The sequence below is a fragment of the Mixophyes fleayi genome, chromosome 11 (genome assembly GCF_038048845.1).
Source record: "Mixophyes fleayi isolate aMixFle1 chromosome 11, aMixFle1.hap1, whole genome shotgun sequence".
Classification (NCBI taxonomy): domain Eukaryota; kingdom Metazoa; phylum Chordata; class Amphibia; order Anura; family Limnodynastidae; genus Mixophyes; species Mixophyes fleayi.
This window is the reverse complement of record NC_134412.1, coordinates 21,030,754-21,053,868: the sequence shown is the minus strand read 5'-3', so window position 1 is coordinate 21,053,868 and position 23,115 is coordinate 21,030,754. Positions and strand designations below refer to the sequence as shown.

Below are 23,115 nucleotides of genomic sequence, written 5' to 3'. Positions count from 1 at the left end.
GTACAAACTAAACAAAACAGTTCCATGGATTACCATGAGCACAACACTGCTCCTAAATATTCCACATCTAAAATAGTACGATCATGTTTCCTAATGATGTCACTAGTCAAGATCAAATCCAACACCGTTGCCACAGAACGTCTGGATACAGTTGTACACAGCTCCCAAAACCCAGTACAGCAAAACGTAGCTTCTAGGCCAATCTTCTGTTATAGTCAGGCCTGGCGCTCCCATTAGGCAAGGTTAGGCACTTGCCTAGGGCGCCGGGCTCTGGAGGGCGCCTGGAGGGCGCCACAGAATACTAAAAGACTTTAAAACTGTGCGGCGACCGCTGACCATACCTGTCACGGCCGCCGCACAGCATTCAGATGGACGGGGAGGGGGGGGGGGGGGAAGAGGCTATTTTGTCACCACCGCCGCCTCTCTGCTCCGTCTCCTCCCCTCCACTTACTAGTGTCAGTGAGTGGAGGGGAGGAGACGGAGCAGAGAGGCGGCGGTGGTGAGACAAGGTAAGGAGAGGAGGGAGGAGGGCGGCGATTTTTGTGGGGGGGCGCCCCTTTTTAAAAATGCCTAGGGCGCCGTGGACCCTAGCACCGGCCCTGGTTATAGTCCTCACAGATACCTGGACGTGATTGAGTTGGATCCTCAGAAAAACTTAAACCAGAAATTTCTGCGATTCTATTTCGAAAGGTGAAAAACCAAACATAATCCTATCCAAACTGCTAAATCAAAACTTAACGGAGGGATTAACCTCCCAAAGAAGACCAGGCCATATGACAATTTAACTTATCAGTGGTATGAGAATGCCATTGTTATTATTATTATTTTATTTATAAAGCGTCAACAATTTACTCAGCGCTGGACATTGAGGGGGGGATCGTGATACAAACAAGTAACATACAATGACAAGAAAAGGTAATGATAACCTTGACTAATCCGATTGAAAGAAACCCTTAGACATTCTCCTGACCTTAAGGCCATTTCCCTGTATTACAAAGATCTGCGTGACAAACTCTATTATGGAAAAACGAAACCAAGTCTTGCACAAAGCCTAACTGCTTCCCTTCTCTAACCCTGGACAAGACTCCTCCCAGCAAGTATTTGTAGTCAGAGTCTCCTGGACACACAAAGCTTATTGCCACATACAAGATTCTTGATAGAAGACTATGACACAACCCGAATGCCCAAAATGAAAGGTCCCCTAGACTCATTAACTGCCCAAATAAGCGTTTCTGGTTCCAGGTTGTGAGATTTGCTTCTGGGTTATACTAGGCTCCCACCCAACAGACACAAGAAGTTCCAAGAGCTCCTAAAAACTATCATTAGTCTTCCCCCGTAGTTGCCAGAAAAAGCATTCTCCAGATGTTGATGTCCATATCTCTGCTCCGTCGTTTATATTATTTAGGGGAAGGGGGGACTTATTCACATTTTCAGAATGGATGGAAGCATCCATAGAGAAACAGACAGTAAGGTTTACTTGACAGGGGGGAAATCTTAATTCACATTCTTCCATCCTCAACACAGAATCAAGTTTGGAGATACTTTCGGCACCTCGCTGGGTTTGAGACCAGTTTATGTGCACAAGATCCTCCAATATTCGATCATTTACTTCCAATGGGATGAACGGTCTCTCGTTGGTCTCTCAATTCCATGCCAATTCATGGTTTAACATACTATATTCATGCTCTGGTATTCATTAAGAAGCGGAAGTGGCAGTTCGTTGCGTATAACGTGCACAATTACTCTGCGCATGTCCGGAACCGGACTATACGCCACAGAACGTAGCAACGTCCAATCCATCTCTTCGAGCGCAAAGGACGCTACTACAGTCTATGATTTCAGGGGCGGAACGGCTAGGGGAATAGGCATATGTCCGTAGTCAATGTACAGTAAGGACGTGCCAAGCTCGAGCGCACGTAGCAGCGCCCGGTTCAAGCTTTGGGCATCACTAAGGTGCATGGTTTTTAGTCGTATCCCTTGCACCATCTATAGGTCTGGTCTAAGTGCTGATTTCTAGTGATGACGGCTGAGTGTGCATGCTACAACATGTGTTTGCAATCAGGAGCAACTGTAAAAATGTTTTTTGTGTACAGTAGACATTCATAACATACTAAAAAATGTGTTCCCTGGAAAAAAATAAAAAATAACCCCCTCCCCAAAAAATCACTTTTTATAATGTTTTGCCATTAATGACTATATTATTAACAGGTGACATTAATTGAATAGTTTTAATTTTTTTCTGTGTGTTCTTTTGTGACTTCGTATTTCACATATGTATTGGATGTATCTTGCACTGTGTTGTCTGTCAGAGCAAAGTGCACCTAGACCCGTATTCATCAGACGTAGCTTCACATCTGCTCCTTGCTGAATATGGACAAGTGTATACCCAATGCACAGTGGCTAAGTGGTTATCACTTCTGCCTTACAGCACTGGGGTCATGAGTTCAATTCCTGACCATGGCCTTATCTGTGTGGAGTTTATATGTTCTCCATGTGTTTGCGTGGGTTTCCTCCGGGTGCTCCGGTTTCCTCCCACACTCCAAAAACATACTGGTAGCCTAATTGGCTGCTAGCAAAATTGACCCTAGTCTGTGTGTGTGTGTTAGGAAATTTAGACTGTAAGCTCCAATGGGGCAGGGACTGATGTGAGTGAGTTCTCTGTACAGCGCTGCGTAATTAGTTTAGTGGCGCTATATAAATAGCTGATGATAAATGCACGTTTTTTTTTTAAAAAAAAGAAATGCACATTACATTTGTTTTTGCGCTTAGTAATGACTGAGGTCCAAACTTGTGCACCAGGTGGGCTAGTGTAGGTATATATTTGCATATTTGATTGCATTATGTGATCCAATATTTATTGTATCACATAATGTACCTACTATGCAACAATCACATTGGTACATTTGCTCCCTGGCTTTAGACCTACATCACCATGTATGATTATGTATTTAACACTATGAACTGACCATTTGCTTCAATAAAAATGAAATGATAAAAAAGTGTCCTTACCCAGGGGTTAGTAAAGATGTGCGGAGAGCTGGGGTATTGTGTAGCACAGGATAAAAGCTTAGGGATAAATGACAGGTGTGTCTAGTAAGGAGAAGTAAGTCTACCAGATTATTTTACTGAATATGTCCTAGAAAACAAATGGTTCAAAAGTGGTCTCGTCTATTAGGGATCAGTAACTATTTTAAAATTTCCAGGTACTATGTCAGCAACTCTGTATTTTCTAGTAAAATTGGGATAAACAAACGTGAGTGGATAAAGTTATTTTAATGAATAACCCATTTGGAACCTCCTTAGTTTTGGCCACGTTAAGGTGAGTTATAAGGCTTTTAAAAAAAACAAAAAACGCTGTAAACTTCTTGGAACTGATCTATATTTAAGGTATACCGGCTGAATCTAGTTTCACGATCTGCCAGGTTTTGCAATCACAACCTTTATGGAGTAAGTTACAACAAAACTAACCCACTGTCTGACGATCAAACTGAACCCACTGCTTGCCTACCTGTCTACCCGAACCCACTGTCTGCCTGTCTACCTGAACCCACTGTCTGCCTGTCTACCTGAACCCACTGTCTGCCTGTCTACCTGAACCTACTGTCTGCCTGTCTACCTGAACCCACTGTCTGCCTGTCTACCTGAACCCACTGTCTGCCTGTCTACCTGAACCCACTGTCTGCCTGTCTACCTGAACCCACTGTCTGCCTGTCTACCTGAACCCATTGTCTGCTTGTCACCCTGAACCCACTATTTGCCTGTCCACCCGAATCCACTATCTGCTTGTCACCCCAAACAGGCTGGCTGCCTGTCTTCCTGAACCCACTATCTGTCACCCTGAACCTGTTGCCTGTCTGTCACCCCAAACCAAAGGCCTGTCTGTAAACCTGAAGCCACGATCTGCCTGTCGACCTGAACCCACTGTCTGCCTGTCTACCTGAACCCATTGTCTGCTTGTCACCCTGAACCCACTGTCTGCCTGTCTACCTGAACCCACTGTCTGCCTGTCTACCTGAACCCACTGTCTGCCTGTCTACCTGAACCCACTGTCTGCCTGTCTACCTGAACACATTGTCTGCTTGTCACCCTGAACCCACTGTCTGCCTGTCTACCTGAACCCACTGTCTGCCTGTCTACCTGAACCCACTGTCTGCCTGTCTACCTGAACCCACTGTCTGCCTGTCTACCTGAACCCACTGTCTGCCTGTCTACCTGAACCCATTGTCTGCCTGTCTACCTGAACCCATTGTCTGCCTGTCTACCTGAACCCATTTTCTGCTTGTCACCCTGAACCCACTATTTGCCTGTCCACCCGAATCCACTATCTGCTTGTCACCCCAAACAGGCTGGCTGCCTGTCTTCCTGAACCCACTATCTGTCACCCTGAACCTGTTGCCTGTCTGTCACCCCAAACCAAAGGCCTGTCTGTAAACCTGAAGCCACGATCTGCCTGTCGACCTGAACCCACTGTCTGCCTGTCTACCTGAACCCATTGTCTGCTTGTCACCCTGAACCCACTGTCTGCCTGTCTACCTGAACCCACTGTCTGCCTGTCTACCTGAACCCACTGTCTGCCTGTCTACCTGAACACATTGTCTGCTTGTCACCCTGAACCCACTGTCTGCCTGTCTACCTGAACCCATTGTCTGCCTGTCTACCTGAACCCATTGTCTGCCTGTCTACCTGAACCCATTGTCTGCTTGTCACCCTGAACCCACTATTTTCCTGTCCACCCGAATCCACTATCTGCTTGTCACCCCAAACAGGCTGGCTGCCTGTCTTCCTGAACCCACTATCTGTCACCCTGAACCTGTTGCCTGTCTGTCACCCCAAACCAAAGGCCTGTCTGTAAACCTGAAGCCACGATCTGCCTGTCGACCTGAACCCACTGTCTGCCTGTCTACCTGAACCCATTGTCTGCCTGTCTACCTGAACCCATTGTCTGCTTGTCACCCTGAACCCATTGTCTGCCTGTCACCCTGAACCCATTGTCTGCCTGTCTACCTGAACCCATTGTCTGCTTGTCACCCTGAACCCACTGTCTGCCTGTCTACCCGAACCCACTGTCTGCCTGTCTACCTGAACCCATTGTCTGCTTGTCACCCTGAACCCACTATTTGCCTGTCCACCCGAACCCACTATCTGCTTGTCACCCCAAACAGGCTGGCTGCCTGTCTTCCTGAACCCACTATCTGTCACCCTGAACCTGTTGCCTGTCTGTCATCCCAAACCGAAGGCCTGTCTGTAAACCCGAACCTGCTGCCTGCCTGTCATCCCAAACCCACTGTCTGCCTGTCACCCCAAATTGACGGCCTGTCTGTCACTCCCGAACCCATTATCTGCCGGTCACCCTGAACCCGCTGCCTGTCACCCCCAACCCAGTGCCTTGACCTCTCTGATATCCATTTCATACTGCATCCTCGACCCAAGTCCAGGCTGCAGTATGAATGACTCCAGGTCTAATTCCCAGAACCCTGGGTGGACCCGTGTTCAGTATGAACAGGGTCTATCTGGGAATTTGATAGGTACGAACCTCTGCCATCAGGGCCAAAACGCAGGATTTGTAGAGGGGGGTTTCCACACCACTCCACCAGTGGCTGTGACCAGCATGCATGGGGGAGTGGCTATAATTTTAGACAGTGCTTGGCTGCTTTCCAACTCTTCCTATCCCTATAATATACACAGGCAATGCTGCGTGTACTACTGTTAGGTGCACGCAGCTCTCCCTTTTCAAGCAGAGCCGTGTGACGTGGGGGCAGGGTCCAGCCACCTCAATTATACAGTGCCCCAGGCTTGGAGGGGGGTTTCCAGGCACTAGGAACCCCCCCCCCCCCCCACCTCGCTCTGCCTATGGCCATATACCCAGGATATTCCCGGGGTGGCAGTATTAAAGCGGTATGAATGTGCTGAGCTGCTGTTGATTATAACACAAGGGCAGCATTGACCAGAGTGGTGCCTGTATAATTAACAAGTACCGAATAAATATTTTTGTTGTCGAAATTCCAAGTGCATGGAATGTATAGATTTTAATTTGCTGAACATCTATACACAGTATAACAAGAGCTGCTTTTTCTCTTGCAAATAGTTTTTTTGAAAATAAATGTCAGACCCTGTAGCTTTCTAAAACAAGCATTTAGCGCCACCTAAGGGTGTCCTCCTGCTATAACAGTGAAAGTCTAGAACTGTCAGCTGAGAGGGAGGGATAAACAGGAAACAATGGGGAAGTCTGGTAAATGAAACTAAAGTCTGGTATATAAGCGACTGTCTTGAAGCCTCTACACAATGATCCTGCTCCTGTACAAGCCTTGGAATAGGACAATCTGAAGATCTTACATTCTAGATTATCTTAGGTGAGTGGCTTTTCTATTAACCCAGACCATGAATGAATGACTTAATTGACCAAGCTGGGAAATAAGGAAGAAGATGAGCAGATAATTATATGTTAGATGAAATGGGAATGTTTTAAGGTCGGCATAAAGTAGAATTAGATATTTAGTGGTATTATTTATAAAAATTCAGCATATGTATCACACTGGCATTTAGCAGCATTAGATATCAATGTACAACCTGTATATCACAGCTTGCTATATACAGACCAGTATATAATCACACAGTATCACAGAAGAGTATTTAGTGATATTATATAACACAAGGCAACATATGTATCACAGACCAATATTTTAGTGGGACTAGTCATCACAAGGCGATATATCTGTCACAGACCAATCTATTGCAATAATATATATCACAAATTAATATGTGTATCGCAGACCAGTATTTAGTGGCAACACATTTATTAATTAATAGCGCTAGATCATCATCATCATTTATTTATATAGCGGCACTAATTCCACAGCGCTGTACAGAGAACTCACTCACATCAGTCCCTGCCCCATTGGGGCTTACAGTCTAAATTCCCTAACACACACACAGGACCGACGGACTGGACAGACAGACGGACCACACAGACTAGGGTCAATTTATTAGCAGCCAATTAACCTACCAGTAAGTTTTTTTTTGGAATGTGAGAGGAAACCGGAGCACCTGGGGGAAACCCACGCAAACACGGGGCCATGGTTGGGAATTGAACTCATGACCCCAGTGCTGTAAGGCAGAAGTGCTAACCACTATGCCACCATGCTGCCCAAAAAAACTAAGGGGACGTTTAGATTGATCCAACACCTGTCTCACCCCCCGGCAAAGAAGTGCAGTTGGGCCGGATGGTAGGTCCTTTTCCCACTCCCCCAATAAAAGGTCTAGTCTGATTGGCCAAAGGTCACAACGTGTATTACAGACTAGTATTCAGTGGCACAGAAATGGGCAACTTTTAGCCTGTGTAAATAGCCCAACTGAGTGGCCCAGTGTGTGTCACAGCCAGTGCCCAAAAATCTGAACTGTCCCACCAACCAATCTGCCATGCAGAACCAATCTGCATAGCAGAGCAGCGGTGATCGGGTACCGCGTGCACTGGCGAGCATGGCAATGGAGGTGTTTGGAGGGGAGGAGAGTACAGAGCAGCCTATTTTAAAAGCACTAGGCATGCCCCTGGGCTGTGGCCACACCCCTTAATGACATGATCACGCCCCATCATAATGTGACCACACCCCCTGCCATGATGTCGGATTCACAAACGTTGTACAAGCGTCAGAGAGTTTCGCTGTCTCCTACCTGTTCTTGCAGCTTTGACTACATACTGCTGCCGGTATCGTAAGCTCAGTTGCTGGCCGGATCCTGGAATGTTGGGGCCCTGATAGGAAAAAAGATAATTATTATTCACCTCCTGGATAGCCGTGCAGGGAGTGAACACTCTTAAGCACAAGAAGCCCCAAGACTAAATCAATAGCCCCCATGTTTAATAATTTGGCCTCCTTCTCCCCGACTATCCCCAACATCAAATGAATAGCACTCATGTCTAATAAATAAGCCTCTATTAGCGCCAACAAGCACTGGAAATAAATAGCACTCCTATTTCATAATAGACCTATTTCACACCAACTAGCCCCAAAATTAAATCAATGGCAATCTCAATATTACATAAACAGGCCTATATTCCTAAGCCTGACATCAAATGAATAACATTCACATGTAATACAGAGACCCCACATTGCATTAATAGCCCATGAAGTATATTTATAGCCCCACCAATCCTACATTACATCAAATACCCTCAGATTAACTCCTCATCTACAGTATATGCACCCTACACAGTCATACACTAGTCCCCACAGTATATTAACCATATTAACCCATACTTGCCAACTTATGGCAGTCGTCGTCCGGGAGGTGGGCGTGTGCGGGGCGGGGCTCAGAAAATTTTGTAATTTTGGCCCTGTGACGTAATGATGCAAATGCGTCATTTTACAGCGGGGGGGGGAGGGGGGTGGGGCAAATGGTGCAATTCTCAGGGAATCGCTACATTTTGGATCTAATTCTGCCCACTTCACTAGGAAGGCGGCAGATGTGGGAGGCTGACATACTCTCCTGGAAGTCCGGGAGACCCACACGGAATCCGGGAGTCTCCTGGACATTCCGGGAGAGTTGACAAGTATGTATTAACCTCACACACACCAGTCCTCACGGTATGATAATGCCACACACACCAGTCCTTACATTATATTAATAATTACACCTCTCCCAACACCTTGTATGTTGCCATCATCATATGGTCACATATATATGTATATATATATATATATATATATATATATATATATATCTCTATCTATCTCTTCATGATCATATTTTCCCTTTATAAAAAATTAATAAACAAATACATAATCAGCTAAACTCTTATTTCTTCATAAATCTGGGAGCCAGAAGCAATCGCTGGAATGCAAGTTTGACAGCTGTGATTTATTTAATTTCCCCGAATCCTATACTGTTGGGGGAATCACCATTGACCATATCTACCCTGATTTTTTTATTTTTTTTTTACAGATATTGACAATCATAGATAAATTCCGTGTCCATATGAAAATCTTACATTATCTCATATAATATTATATTTCTGTGATTTAATATTTTGTTTCCCTTTCATTTCCTGTTCTCTGCAGGCCTCAAGCATGAGCTCCCAAAGGCCTCGTATTATCCCTTGGCTCATCACTCAGATCGACAGCCAGAGGTACCCAGGTTTGCAATGGGTTAACGCCGAACGAACACAATTCCGGATACCTTGGAAGCATGCCCTGAGGCAGGACCTATCTCTAGAAGATTTTAAAATCTTTGAGGTAAAACCTATTTGTTACAGATGGGTTATGGACTAACACATTTTGTTTTGTATTTACTATTTCTGTGCACATTGGACAAAATTTAACTTTTATTAAAAGGAAGCAACCAATCAGACTCATCCCATGGGTGGAGCTAGACTGATCCCATTAGCAGGACAGGACACACCCACAGGAGGAGCTAGACTCATCCCATGGGCAGGGCAGGACACGCCCACAGGAGGAGCTAGACTTATCCCATGGGCAGGGCAGGACACGCCCACAGAAGGAGCTAGAGGGGTAGGCAACCTGCGGCTCTCCAGGTGTTGTGAAACTACAAGTCCCAGCATGCTTTGCCAGTAGATAAACAGCAGATAGGTGGCAAGGCATGCTGGGATTTGTAGTTTCACAACATCTGGAGAGCCGCAGGTTGCCTACCCCTGGACTCATCCCATGGGTGGAGCTAGACTGATCCCATTAGTAGGGCATGACACGCACAGGTAGAACTTGACTCATCCCATGGGCAGGACATACCCACAGGAGGAGCTAGACTCATCCCATGGGTGGAGCTAGATTGATCGCATTAGCAGGACAGGACACGCCCACAGGAGGAGCTAGACTCATCCCATGGCCAGGGCAGGACATGCCCACAGGAGGAGCTAGACTCATCCCATGGGTGGAGCTAGATTGATCCCATTAGCAGGACAGGACACGCCCACAGGAGGAGCTAGACTTATCCCATGGGCAGGGCAGGACACGCCCACAGAAGGAGCTTGACTCATCCCATGGGTGGAGCTAGACTGATCCCATTAGTAGGGCATGACACGCCCCAGATGGAACTTGACTCATCCCATGGGCAGTACACACCCACAGGAGGAGCTAGACTCATCCCATGGGCAGGGCAGGACACGCCCACAGGAGGAGCTAGACTCATCCCATGGGTGGAGCTAGATTGATCCCATTAGCAGGACAGGACACGCCCACAGGAGGAGCTAGACTCATCCCATGGGTGGAGCTAGACTTAAACCATTAGTAGGGCATGACAAGCCACAGGTGGAGCTAGACTCATCCCGTGGGTGGGGCAGGACACGCCCACAGGTGGAGTCAGACTCATCCCACGGATAGGACAGGACACATGCATAGGTGGAGCTAGACTCATCTCGTGGGCGGGGCAGGACAGCAGCCTAATTGATGCTTTCATAATCTCCCTGAAATGATTTATCAAAAGTAGACAAGTACTCCAGGTGGATGCGACAAAGAGAGGGAAATATAAATGCATATTTGCAATCATTTTCTTATTGTATTACTAGGCCTGGGCTATTGCCAGCGGATGCTATAACCCCACCACGGACAAACCTGACCCAGCAAGATGGAAAAGGAATTTCCGTTCGGCTCTGCTGACGAGAGAGGGCATCTGCATGACCCAGGACTTCAGCTCGGACTCCAATGAACCTCACAAAATATACCAGATCACCCGAGGGGCCAATGCATGTAAGAACACCTCATGGGCGGATCTGTTTAGGGATAAAATAATAAGCACCAGGTTTGCTAACGCTTGAAAATATATATTTTTTTTACTGACAGCTAGCAATTTTACTGACCATGCTGGTTTTAAATTTCACCCTGGACTCAGTAGAAACAGCATTTACAATAAATTAAGGCATGGTGGGGGCTGATTTTTATTGACCACTACTTTATTTCTTACTAACGGGTGAAAATCTGACTTGTTTTTTACTGACAGAAAATTAACTCAGAGTTGGTTACCCTGGGAGGGTTAAGCAGGAATGATGGTGTATTTTTAATGAATAGTTTTATTTTTTTTAGTAGGATTTGGATCAGTGGTGAACAACAGTTGGCGTACAGATGACGTACATTAACATGTAAAAAAAGAGAAGATTTTCTCTAGTTAGCTTTTAATACATAGCGGTTCTGAGCACTTCCCATACACTGTTATGGGGAGTGTTCAGAAAACCGATAGGAAATGCAAAGCAGCAGATATCTGAGATATCTGCTGCAATGCTTCAATGATACATAGTAATTTCACGGTAAACACCCAAAACTGTTGTTTTCGGGTGTTTAACACAGGAAAAATCGTTGATAAATAGACCCCTCAGTGACTCTTTTTCTACTTATCAGGAAAAGACAATATAAAACATCTATTCCCTTCTCCTTTTCCAACAGTTCCTGCAGAACAGTATGCTAGCAGTAGTGGCTCCCCAACTTTACAGCCCCCTGACTCCAATAGCCAACAAGCTGGTGGAACAATGGTGAGTATATCTGATTTTGAAAAGCAGATAAAAGTACAGCACAAACAATAGACATTGGTTTTTTGAATTCAGCTGTAGGGTATTGCTTATGTAACAAAACATCTTTGTCTTTTTGCCCAGCCTCCTCATGCAAACGTGTCAGCAGAATCGGAGCTGGCAGGGTATTGCCAGGGTGAAGATGGTAAGCACTTGTTATAGCTGAGGCTATGCCCCCGCTCTTTATTTTTCTTATGTCATTTATTAACACGTGAGCTATGATACTCCTGCAAGAAGCTTTTTAATTTCCGTTTTGTTCAGGAGGGCTAAAATGTGTTAGGAAATATAATTTTCTGTGTACAGAATCCTGCATGCTTTAATTGTACAGAAAACTAGAGTACGGCCACACAGCTGGATAACATGGGGGGGATTTCCTGCTAACGCCACTCAAACTGATTGCACCCCGATTTATAGGAACCTAACTGCCAGAGGCATTACTAGGGGTTACTAGGTCCCATAGAAATATAATTGCGGGTCTCACAATAACTCATACTTGCCAACTTATGGCAGTCGGCGTTCGGGAGCTGGGAATCGCAGCATTTTGGATTTAATTCTGCCCACTACACTAGGAAGTGGGCAGATGCGGGAGACTGCCGTCCTCTCCCGGGAGTCCGGGATTCCCACCTGGAATCCTGGAGTCTCCCGGATATTCCGGGAGAGCCGGCAAGTATGCAATAACTACCCACTGCCTAAAAAAAAAGTTCTAAAAGCCGTATCTCTGCCAATGACCCACAAGCAGTCCTCTACGGTATTCATTCCACATACCAGTATTCTACATTACAGCGCTGGGTTCTATTCCAGGACATGATCTGTGTGGAGTTTGTATGTTGTCACCATGATTGTTTGAGTCCCCACCCCCCTCCCTTCCAGGCCATAAATATACTGGTAGGTTAATGTTATTGTTGGCGGAGGACTCTCCGGTTAGTATCCTTTATATATATAGTGCTGTACCTGCTTACTGGACCCCTTCCCTGGCAGTCTACGAGCAACAGCACCAGGTAAACATATTAGGCCCGTCTTCCACTCAGGGCCGGATTAAGGGAATGGAGGCCCCTGGGCTAAGGGGCCCTCCATTCCCCGCGAGGCCCCCAATGTGAGCCGTCCGCCGCCCCCCACCCCCCGCGAGGACCCCCCCAAGCACTTACCTGTCAGTGCAGTCCTCCGTCCCGGCGCGCTGTAAGCTCCTTACTGAGGAGATCTCGCGAGAGTTCATTAACTCTCGCGAGATATCCTCAGTAAGCAGACTACAGCGCGCCGGGACGGAGGACTTCACTGACAGTACTCAGCAGCATCGATCGGGCCGGGGGCGCCCCCGCCCCCGACCGATCAATAATGCTGCTGAGGAGTTTGAAGGGCCCCCTGGATGCCCGAGGCCCCTGGGCTATAGCCCAGTTAGAAGTTCCACTACTGCACGCCTGGCCAACCTGTGGCTCTCCATGTGTTTGGGAAACTACAAGTCCCAGCATCCTTCACCAGTAGATAGCCAGCCAAAAGCTGGCAACCTGGGGAAACTAGATACAATAATCTTTGGAACACGGCACAGTCAGTACATCCTATTGAAAGCCAGGTGCCCACTGTTAAATGATTCTGCATTGTGATTAATTTCTATACATTGCCTTTCAGGGTTGTACCTTTCTCTTGGAGACTTGCACAGCACTATAGACGAAATCGGTAGCGACGCTGTTTCATCACCACAAGTCTATGTGGATGGCGCAGTTGCTGCCCCCAATCCTGTATGCTCTGATGCCACCCACCCTGTGTACAGCGATGCCCTCCCTTCTGCATCAAGTGGGATACCAGTTGGTAGGTTCTAATATAGTGAAAAGTAACAGTCTCATCATACATTGGCTCCGTTCTTGTCATGGGTCATCTGATTCTGGATTTCAAAGTAGAGCAAACACCTTCAAATTTAAAAGGATGTAGTTTTCTTTTAAAAAATGTTGGCAGCCCTAGTCACCAGCCCCTGCTAGTTTCTGTGTGCAGCGATGTCCTCATTTCCTAAAGGATAAATAATGTTTCATTTTTTTGTAGTAGACTAGAGTAAAACAGATTTAAGACATTATTTGAAAGGACACAGTTGGTTTAGGAACTGCAAAAGTTCAGATAGTGAGGGATCAAAACAAACTCACTTTTGAGGCTACTGACTTTTTTGGGTGTTTAAAATGCAAAAGACATAGTAGACCCAAAGGGTGACTTTATAAAAACAAGTAGCTGCGTACTTTATACTGGTGGTTAGATATACACTTTACCAGGGGCGGAACAGTGCATCACCGGATCTCGTAGCTAAATTTTGGTATGCTGTTCTTGTCTCCCAGGCCTGGCGGGCAGAGGTTGAAGCAGAGCGAGGGGTGGGGTGGGGTGAGTATACATGGTGCAGAGTGAGGGTCTCAGGTAGTATGGGTGAGTGAGCTACAGGGCTCCCAACACCTCCGGGCCCCATAGCCACCACATCTTTGAACCCCCTATAGTTATGCCCCTGCACGATAATCCAGTGTATCTAACATTACCTGTAACCAAAGACTTCGGGAGAAGTCCTCTTCTTACCCACACTTGTCTGACATTGGCTGGTTTGAAATCACTAGCCTAAAAAGAGTTGGTGTATGTCATCCTACTGACATGGAATATGATACGTTGCTGTGCATGTAGGGCAGCACAGTGGCTCAGTTGTTATCACTTCTGTCTCACAGCACTGGGGTCATGAGTTCAATTCCCGACCATGGCCTTATCTGTGAGGAGTTTGTATGTTCTCCCCGTGTTTGCGTGGGTTTCCTCCGGGTGCTCCGGTTTCCTCCCACACTCCAAAAACATACTGGTAGGTTAATTGGCTGCTATTAAATTGCCCTTAGTCTCGCTCGGTCTGTGTGTGTGTGTGTGTGTGTGTATGTTAGGGGATTTAGACTGTACGCTCCAATGGGGCAGGGACTGATGTGAGTGAGTTCTCTGTACAGCGCAGCGGAATTAGCGGCGCTATATAAATAGATGATGAATATGATGATGATAGTGCAGATAATCTCAACCTATGTTAGAAAAAAATTGTTTACATTCCAGCTACAGCAACCTCTGCTAAGTTATCAATGGTTAAAGTCAAATGTATTCTATTTAGTGGAAGCAATTACATATATTTCAGTAACAATATAAAGCATAATGGGCATTGTAACTCAAGCAAGCCGTGCTTCGGCTGGTAACACAACAGGTGATCCTGCCAGCACACATACATATAGGTGGCCAAATTCTACGACATTCAGTAATTCAGATCTTTGGCCCAAGTGGTCAGGTGTCTCCTGCTCACTGCGGGCTGTTATTGTGGTCAGAAGATAACTGAACACCTAGGGGTATATTTACTAAACTGCGGGTTTGAAAAAGTGGAGATGTTGCCTATAGCAACCAATCAGATTCTAGCTGTCATTTTGTAGAGTGCACTAAATAAATGACAGCTAGAATCTTATTGGTTGCTATAGGCAACATCTCCACTATTTCAAAGCCGCAGTGTAGTAAATCTAGCCCTTGGGCTGATAGTGCTAATCATTCCACCGCATATGGTAACAGGTAAAGGGTCCTCTACCTAAATTTCACTAGGCATTGGGACCAGGAGTAACGAGGCTGGATGGTGGTGGTGATGCCCATAATGGTTGGGAAATTTAATGTACATAAATACTGTTGCATTTTATTCCTGATAGGCACTGATAATGAGGAACCTGATGATTCTTATTCGGAAGAAGTTTCTCTCCTTCCCATCCCCCACATTCACAATCACTTTTTATTTTTTATTTTATTTTTTTGATATGAAAACAATACATGAGTTATTAAAAATATTTCATATCTCAATTTGAAAGCGGCTGTGTGTTGCTTCTTCTGAATAGTAATTCCAGGCAGATGACTATTGCTAGAAAATACATGAAGGTCTGTAACAATGATCACTTTTTCTGAGATACAATGTGTTCACAAATTCTTCTAATCTCACCCTTTGTTCATATATTACAGCAGTAGTTCAACCACAACCTGCCCAGGAACCTGGGAATCTGAAACAACGGATACTTACGCATTTCGCCAACAACGCGTTTGGTGAGAATCTTCGCATCATTAACAATTGTTAAGTAGCTTAGAATAAATGCATTCTTCACTAGCATAAAACTAAAGAACATAGATTTTATATCTAGCTAGAGTGACAAAGACAACGTACCTATAGTCACATAAATTGTGTTCTTTTTGTCTTCAAATACTATCTTAAAATGTAGTTGTATAATTCATTTCATACATACCGCAGACAACTTTTCTGAACTTAAGTCACTGCTGAAAAAAATATGCCTGAATGTCACAAAGTGGTCTTAATTGTGATCTAAATATTTGTCTAGCTCTGGCCTGGCCATCCTGTGTCTCTCCAGGTATTGTGGAACTACAAGTTCCACATGCTCTGCCATCTATCGGCTAACTATCTAGTGGCAAAGCATTCTGGGGCTTGTAGTTTCACAAATACCCGTAGAGCCACAGATTGGCCAGGTGTGGTCTAAAAAATGACCTGAGTAACGTATTCATGACTCGCGTAACATTCATTTGTGAATCCTACATATGTACTTAGCATGGGACATATTGTTTTACGTTGACGGTTGTTATTTGTGAATCCTTTGTTAACAATGACTATAGATAATACCCTTCTGAATCCGTAACAATCAGCTATTACAGTGAAGGGTGTATGCTGCTGTTTTTATTTATAGATTTTGGATTAGTGAGCCCCACTCCCCCCCCCCCACAATTTTTCTACAGAGGGACCAACTCACCTCTCCTTCGCCTCACCTAGCTTATCAGGCTGCTCCACCCAGGGGCTAAAGTTCCCTCCTGAGTAGAATTTAATATTGGAGCCCTAGATCGTCAGCTCACATGCACGGAATTCTGGGGCTTCAAATGCTTTGCATTGTCAGTGGTCAGAGTTTAGTGGTGAGAGTCATCTCAAACACAAAAAACCTGGGGGCGTGGCCTAGTGGCAAGGGAGATATGTCATTGGTAGCAGGGTATGATGTCATCGAGGGTGTGGTCAGGTCTGAAAATTATCAGAAATATCAGAGAGGTAACAGACCCTCACCTGAGTTTGCTCATAGTTAGCATAAAGGGACAACTTAAATGATGTCTAACCTATACATTCCCCAGTGCTACAGGTACAATAACTTTTTTCCCTTAAACTACTCATAAAAATTTCCTTTAAGAAAACCAACAAATACGACGCACTAAAAAGCTGTGTTAAGCCTATTTTAATAGTTTGTTCATCAGAAATTTGTTCAAAATAGTATCAACAGCTGCTTGTTTTTTGTTTTTTTTTAACTATAGTCACTTTTGTGAATTCGGATAATAGTGTTAACTCTTTGGGGCGGATTCAGTTCGGCGCAAGGTGACGCCATTCATCTCCTGAACAGTCCGCGTGGACACATTGCGTCTGAGTTTCCACAGAAATTTTCACTTAATTTTCCTCACGTCCCCTAGAGGTGCGCAGAAAAATGACCAGAATTTTTTTACCGTAATAGCCGGCAATAGACGCATCTGAACATCAAGGCGATGTTCAGCGGACCCTCGCGCTGAACTGAACCCGCTGGTGTATAAACTTTACACCGCATTCATAAAGTTGGAGTTAATTAAATTTGGAGATAACCACTCCCACTTTTATGAACATTTTGACTGTAGCAGTCGAAACCAATAACAACAAATGTTTGTAAATATTAGAGTTAATGTTCTTTAATTAAAACGTGATATCAACACAAATTGTTTACTAAAGCTGGGTACACACTACAGAAATTTCAACCAACTTTTTATGCCAAGCGATTTTACATGCGATCGATGTTCCGATCGCTCGGTCCATGGACTGCATACACACTAGTCTTGTTTAGGACGATAAAGGGAAGAGCGGACGTCCCTTTAGCGACTTTTTACAGCCATGTTGTCGTGAGCAATGACTGTAATTTCGTACTCACTGTTGTGGATCGGTGGGAAGTTTACACACACTACACAGCGGAAACGAGATTGGAACGAAAATATTAAACAGTACGACCAACCAAATGAGGCGGCAATCGTCCATTTGGGCAGACTTTGGACCATCGTGTCACTACACACACTGACCCGACTTTTGAACGAGCGGTCGTATGTCAGCTGATTGAGCCGATTATTGGACGAAAACCGTGTAGTGTGTACCCGGCTTAACTTTTCTGAACTTGGCCAATAGCTTAAGTGCTGTAGTATTGTTACTTGTTTAGTATTGAACTGTGACCATGTGGGTATATATACGATCAGGGTACTGTTAGTTGGCTTTTATTTTGCTAGCGTTCACATTGGAGATTAGTACATTATCCCAAATATGATTTGTTTCTATCCTGCAATAATTATACTACAGTATAAATGTTTTGTTGTCTTGTTTTGCTACAGAAACCGATTTTGAAGTCAAAATGTTTTACCGAGGAAACCAGGTTCACAAAACCACTGTGAAAAACCCACGTGGATTCTACATCACCGCCGGAGATCAGACAATTACGGGCAGCTATTTAGAGCACGTGGCTTTGCCGCAGCCTGCAACATGCGTCACAGATCAGCTGCTGGTTAAGGCAGTCAACATGCTCCTGTCAAAACTGGAACAAGGGACGCTGGTAGAAGTACGAGGCGGATTAATCTGTGCCAAAAGGACAGGCCACTGTCGGAGCTATTGGAGTATGACCGATACACCGACCACGAACGTGCCCAATCAGATAGACAAATCCGACTACTCTGTTTTGTATAGCGTGCATCAGTTTGTTACAGGTATTGATTTATTATTATACCGTTTTCATCTACTTTATATATAAATAGTAATAATCACAAACAAAAAATATACATATATAAAATAACCGCACATCTTAAAGCAGGACGTAGCTAGTCATGGAAATGCCGCTTTTCCTAATACTTCACTGCACCCAATGATTGTACACACTCCAGCTGTAAATACACCTGTAAATAGGCCATGTCCAAACTGTAGCCTGTTTTTGTGCAGCTGCGCCCATTTTTTTTATTTATTTTTTTTTCGTGACCACGCCCATTTTTGGTGTGACCCCCCCCCCCCCCACACACACACATTGTATGGGTGGTCACACCCATTGTAGGTCTGACCACGCCCATTGTAGGTGTGGCCACATCCGTTGTATATGTGGCCACACCCATTGTAGCTATGGTCATGCCCCTTTAGGATACTATAAATCAGGACTGTTAGCAGGCGTAAGTGTGCATGTTCAGGGATGTGGTGTGCTGGCAGTAGTTGTTGGAGGGACCGTGTCCGATTGTTAGCCCTTTGCTATATTAGTAAGATAATAACTTGAAGTGCAGCAAAAAATCCACTGATTCCTGGATTGTCAAATAAGACCCCTAGGCTTTCTGCATTTGCCCCATGTACATGTCTTGCTAACTACCTTTCACTTTTCCTCAGTCAACAAATGCCACCTCTCAATACATCTTGGAAGCCAGATGTGGTAAAAACAATTATTTCTGTCACTAATTACATTAAACCAGGGTCTCCAGGTGTCTCTGTGAGATAATCAGTATTGAGGTTTATACCTTTTTATTGACAAAACATAGGACTGTACTGAGAAAAGCAAACTCAGTATAAGCCAAACCTATATAAAATCCATGGGAATGATACAGCTTAAACTAAGGCCTTGGATAATGCTTATGAGCTGCAAATCATAAAATATTAGAGTATGACGTGTAAGAAAATTATAACAATGCTGTGCAAAATAATGCTGCCCCTGAACCTCTCCTGCCATAGGCATATGCCCATGTGACTTAGTCTCCAACCTATATCAGCATTAGCCCATGTGACTAAATTACCAACCTATATCAGCATTGGCCCATGTGACTTAGTTACCAACCTATCTCAGCATTGGCCCATGTGTAACACAACGATCTAAATACTGTAACATATAGATAACTCTGCCATTTCTCATCCCTGTCAGAACTGATTGAATTTCTGGAACACAGGAGGAAAGAGTCTCCACAATATAACATTTGGATTTGTCTTGGAGAACAATGGCCGGACGGCGTTCTGTGGAACAAGAAATGCATCATGGTGCAGGTGAGTCATTATGCTGTAAGAGTCTCCGCTGTGAGGCACAGTGCAGAGGAATCACTGGAAGGAGTTTATGAACGCTGGAGCACAGGAAAATGCAGTGTTGGCCATAGCAACCAAGACACTTTTATGATGCCCTTGTAGAATATAAAAGCAGACATATGTCTTAGGCAGCACCAACATTTACCTTTGAACAGATTTTAAAAACGTATGTATAACATACTTGCCCACTCTCCCGTTTTTCCCGGGAGACTGCAGAATTCCAGGTAGGTCTCCCAGAGAGCAGGCCATTCTCCCGCATCCTGGCCACTTCCTAGTGAAGTGGACGGAATGCAGATGGGAGCCTCCATGACGCGTCTTTTTGACCACAACCCCATTGCAAAATATTGCATTCCTCATACCCCACCTCCCGGAGGGGTAGAGTAAAAAGTTGGTAAATATGATGTATAAACTCTTCTTCCTGAGTTATAAAGACATGAGGATGTCTTGTTTTTTATTATTATTATTTTTTCTAACATGAAATAAATTTATTAGGATGTAATTAATATCCCCTGTACATAAAATGTAGTTTTACAGTTGCTTCTGATTGCAAACACATGTTCTAGCTGTATACACAGCCATCATCACTATCAGTCGGCACTTACACCTGACCTGTAGCTGGTGCAAGTGATACGGCTGAAAATCACGAACCTCAGAGATCATCATCACCATTTATTTATATAGCGCCACTGATTCCGCAGCGCTGTACAGAGAACTCACTCACATCAGTCCCTGCCCTATTGGGGCTTACAGTCTAAATTCCCTAACACACACACACACACACACACACACACACAGACATATAGACAGAATATGGTCAATTTTGTTAGCAGTCAGTTAACCTACCAGTATGTTTTTGGAGTGTGGGAGGAAACCGGAGCACCCGGAGAAAACATACGCAAACACGGGGAGAACATACAAACTCCTCACAGATAAGGCCATGGTCGGGAATTGAACTCATGACCCCAGTGCTGTAAGGCAGAAGTGCTGACCACTGAGCCACTGTGCTGCCTCTGAGCTTGGATTGGACGGATGTGCAAACGCTCAACCTTGGCACGCCCTTACTGGCTTACAGTACATTGACTACGTCCATACACCTCTTCCCTTCTTAATTCCGCGCTTGACATCATAGGCATTTAGGAGTGCCCTTTGCGTTTTAAGATGAATTGCATTCTTGTTTACTGGCGTATAGTCCGTTTCTGAGCATTGCCAGAGCAATTTTAGGCAAAATACGGCATTTATGGTCCTTAATGAATCAGGCCCATATGTTTATTTCATATCCCACCTTGTATGATTCATTTCACAGCTTCTTTGCAATGCACGTGACAGATATGATTGTGTTTCCTCCCTAGATCACGCCAGTGGTCATGGCCCTGCTTCATGAGATGAGTTACAGCGCGGGAGCGTCCTCACTGATCCATAGTGACGTCAATCTGGAAATATCTGACTCTATGTCAGGCAGTGACCTGTTGTCATTTCTGAAAGATATTGAAATGATGGACTGGTCCTAGATAATTAGTGGCTGCTCATCGCCCCATTCCCAAAACGCTTACATCGACCAGATATAGGCTCCTCAAATGTGGCCAACAATGTTTGTTAAAACATAGATCCCAACATATAGAACCCCGAAAGCGAAGCAAAATAAGCCCCGCCCTGCCCAAACTCCGGCCAGTGGTGCCAAAACTCCGCCCACAAATGGGCATATTTGGTCAAGTCTCACCCACTTTCCAATTAAGCCCCACCCCTTTTCAGACTGCACATCGGGACGTCCTGCCAAAACTGTTGGGAGCTATGGTTAAAAGGAAAGTCCGTACAGTAAATATATATATATATATATATATATATAAAAATGATCTCTCTCCCAATTGATGAATTGACGGGGGTGCAAATTGCTTTTTTGTACCCTATGTTCCTTCTGGTGGAATAATAATTATATATATTAAAGACATTCCATAATATCTGAAAATAAGTTTTTCAGAAGGTATTTAGATTCTTAACCAGCTTGTCCTATAATACGTACTCAGTTGTAAGCAAATTTCTAAGGGTCATTTACAAGATTTAGTATAGAGGGGACCAAAGTAAGGTGATGTGATGTTGGTGGGAGGATTTACTGATTTTTATTGTCTATGAAAGGCCAATGACGTTCCATTGATGCGAGATTATCTGAGAGTACATGTGGTGTGGTTTCTGTACACGTAGTGATATGTATGTCCACTTTTGTTTCTTTACGAATTATACGGTTGTTAAAAATGTTTAATTTGCACTTTTCTGAATATTGCAAATTCAAAAATTAATGAAACATGTAAAACCAAATAAATATTGTATTTTTGTGCCTCTGTTTAATACAGCAATACATTAAAACAATAATATTTACATTGCCCTGTGTATGAATATTTTGTTTTTAAAAAGTTAATGTGATATTAAAAACAAATAAACATAAGTTAATACTGTCCCAAAACAGTAGGAAAAATATTTTTTTTATTTAAAGGCTGAGGTGTGGGGAGGGGTTTGGGCAATTTTAGATGCCTCAGAAAGGCCTCAGCTCGGAGTATTTGTGTAAATGTAATCAGTGGAAAACCCAAGGACTGGTATTATAAAAGGCAAGATCGTTGTTTTAGTACTTTGGCACTATGAGGAGCAGCAGTTTATTTTAAGCGTTGTAGAAGTCACATGATGGAACATGTGTTTCCCCCTAGCTATTGTTTTGACTGGGCATGTTCGGCCCCTGACAGCTCTCATCATCATCATCATCATCATTTTTTTATTTTTATAGCGCCACTAATTCAGCAGCGCTGTACAGAGAACACACTCACATCAGTCCCTGCCCCAATAGAGCTTATAGTCTAAATTCACTAACACACACATACAGACAGAGAGGGATTAGGGTCACTTTGATAGCAGCCAATTAACCTACCAGTATGTTTTTGGAGTGTGGGAGGAAACCGGAGCACCTGGAGGAAACCCACGCAAACACGGGGAGAACATACAAACTCCACACAGATAAGGCCATGGTCGGGAATCTCTCTCCTGTCAATCTCCATACCTTGCCTTCCACGAAAACACGGCAGTCCCTCATCCGGTTATGTCCATTCAACCGAAAGTGGTCTATGGGTTTCACATCAACCTGTCATAGCTTTCAAGCACTGGACGTCACATGATCTAGTGATGCCACGACACAATAACACAGACCGAGCTGTGGGCCCTGCACCTTTCCAACATTAGGGCCCATCAGGGATTTCCCCAGTGGGCCAATCCTACACTGCCCGGGAATGAGTGATCCCACTATCTACCACCAAATGTGAGGATACCGGGTTTAGTGTTGGCCCTCTTGCGCCCACTTAACGCTGGTTGGACACGTGAAAGTAATGTATGTGGCATGTGTTGGTAGACGGCACCTTTTAGGAGTTTTAAGTAATTTAGGTAACAACAGTTAGAAAGAACCTGCCTGATATGACTTTGGGTTAATTATAATAATAATGACAATAATGTGTATACAATA

General features: G+C 44.4%; 2 protein-coding genes across 4 annotated transcripts in view; one reads left to right on the top strand and one right to left on the bottom strand.

Annotated features, from left to right (window-relative positions):
• SCT (secretin) overlaps positions 1 to 23,115 on the bottom strand; it is a 98,338-nt gene that overhangs the window by 57,887 nt on the left and 17,336 nt on the right. The gene's annotated exons all lie outside the window — the stretch shown is intronic.
• LOC142107970 (interferon regulatory factor 3-like) lies at positions 6,210 to 21,994 on the top strand. 2 transcript variants are annotated; one of them, XM_075191647.1, is made up of 10 exons: positions 6,210 to 6,350; positions 9,054 to 9,227; positions 10,514 to 10,694; positions 11,385 to 11,470; positions 11,591 to 11,651; positions 13,130 to 13,309; positions 15,491 to 15,568; positions 17,912 to 18,280; positions 19,465 to 19,583; positions 20,969 to 21,994. In XM_075191647.1, the coding sequence occupies exons 2-10, from the start codon at positions 9,063 to 9,065 to the stop codon at positions 21,125 to 21,127; spliced, it is 1,398 nt and encodes a 465-aa protein (XP_075047748.1). In that variant the 5' UTR covers positions 6,210 to 6,350; positions 9,054 to 9,062; the 3' UTR covers positions 21,128 to 21,994. The 2 variants fall into 2 exon arrangements, with proteins under 2 accessions (XP_075047748.1, XP_075047747.1); XM_075191646.1 differs by having other exon boundaries at positions 6,211 to 6,350; positions 15,488 to 15,568.

Coding starts and splice junctions, on each gene's coding strand:
- LOC142107970 (XM_075191646.1), top strand. CDS start 9,063: ATGAGCTCCCAAAGGCCTCGTATTATCCCTTGGCTCATCACTCAGATC. Junction 10,695..11,384: donor CACCCGAGGGGCCAATGCAT/GTAAGAACACCT, acceptor CTTTTCCAACAG/TTCCTGCAGAACAGTATGCT. Junction 13,310..15,487: donor ATCAAGTGGGATACCAGTTG/GTAGGTTCTAAT, acceptor CATATATTACAG/CAGTAGTTCAACCACAACCT.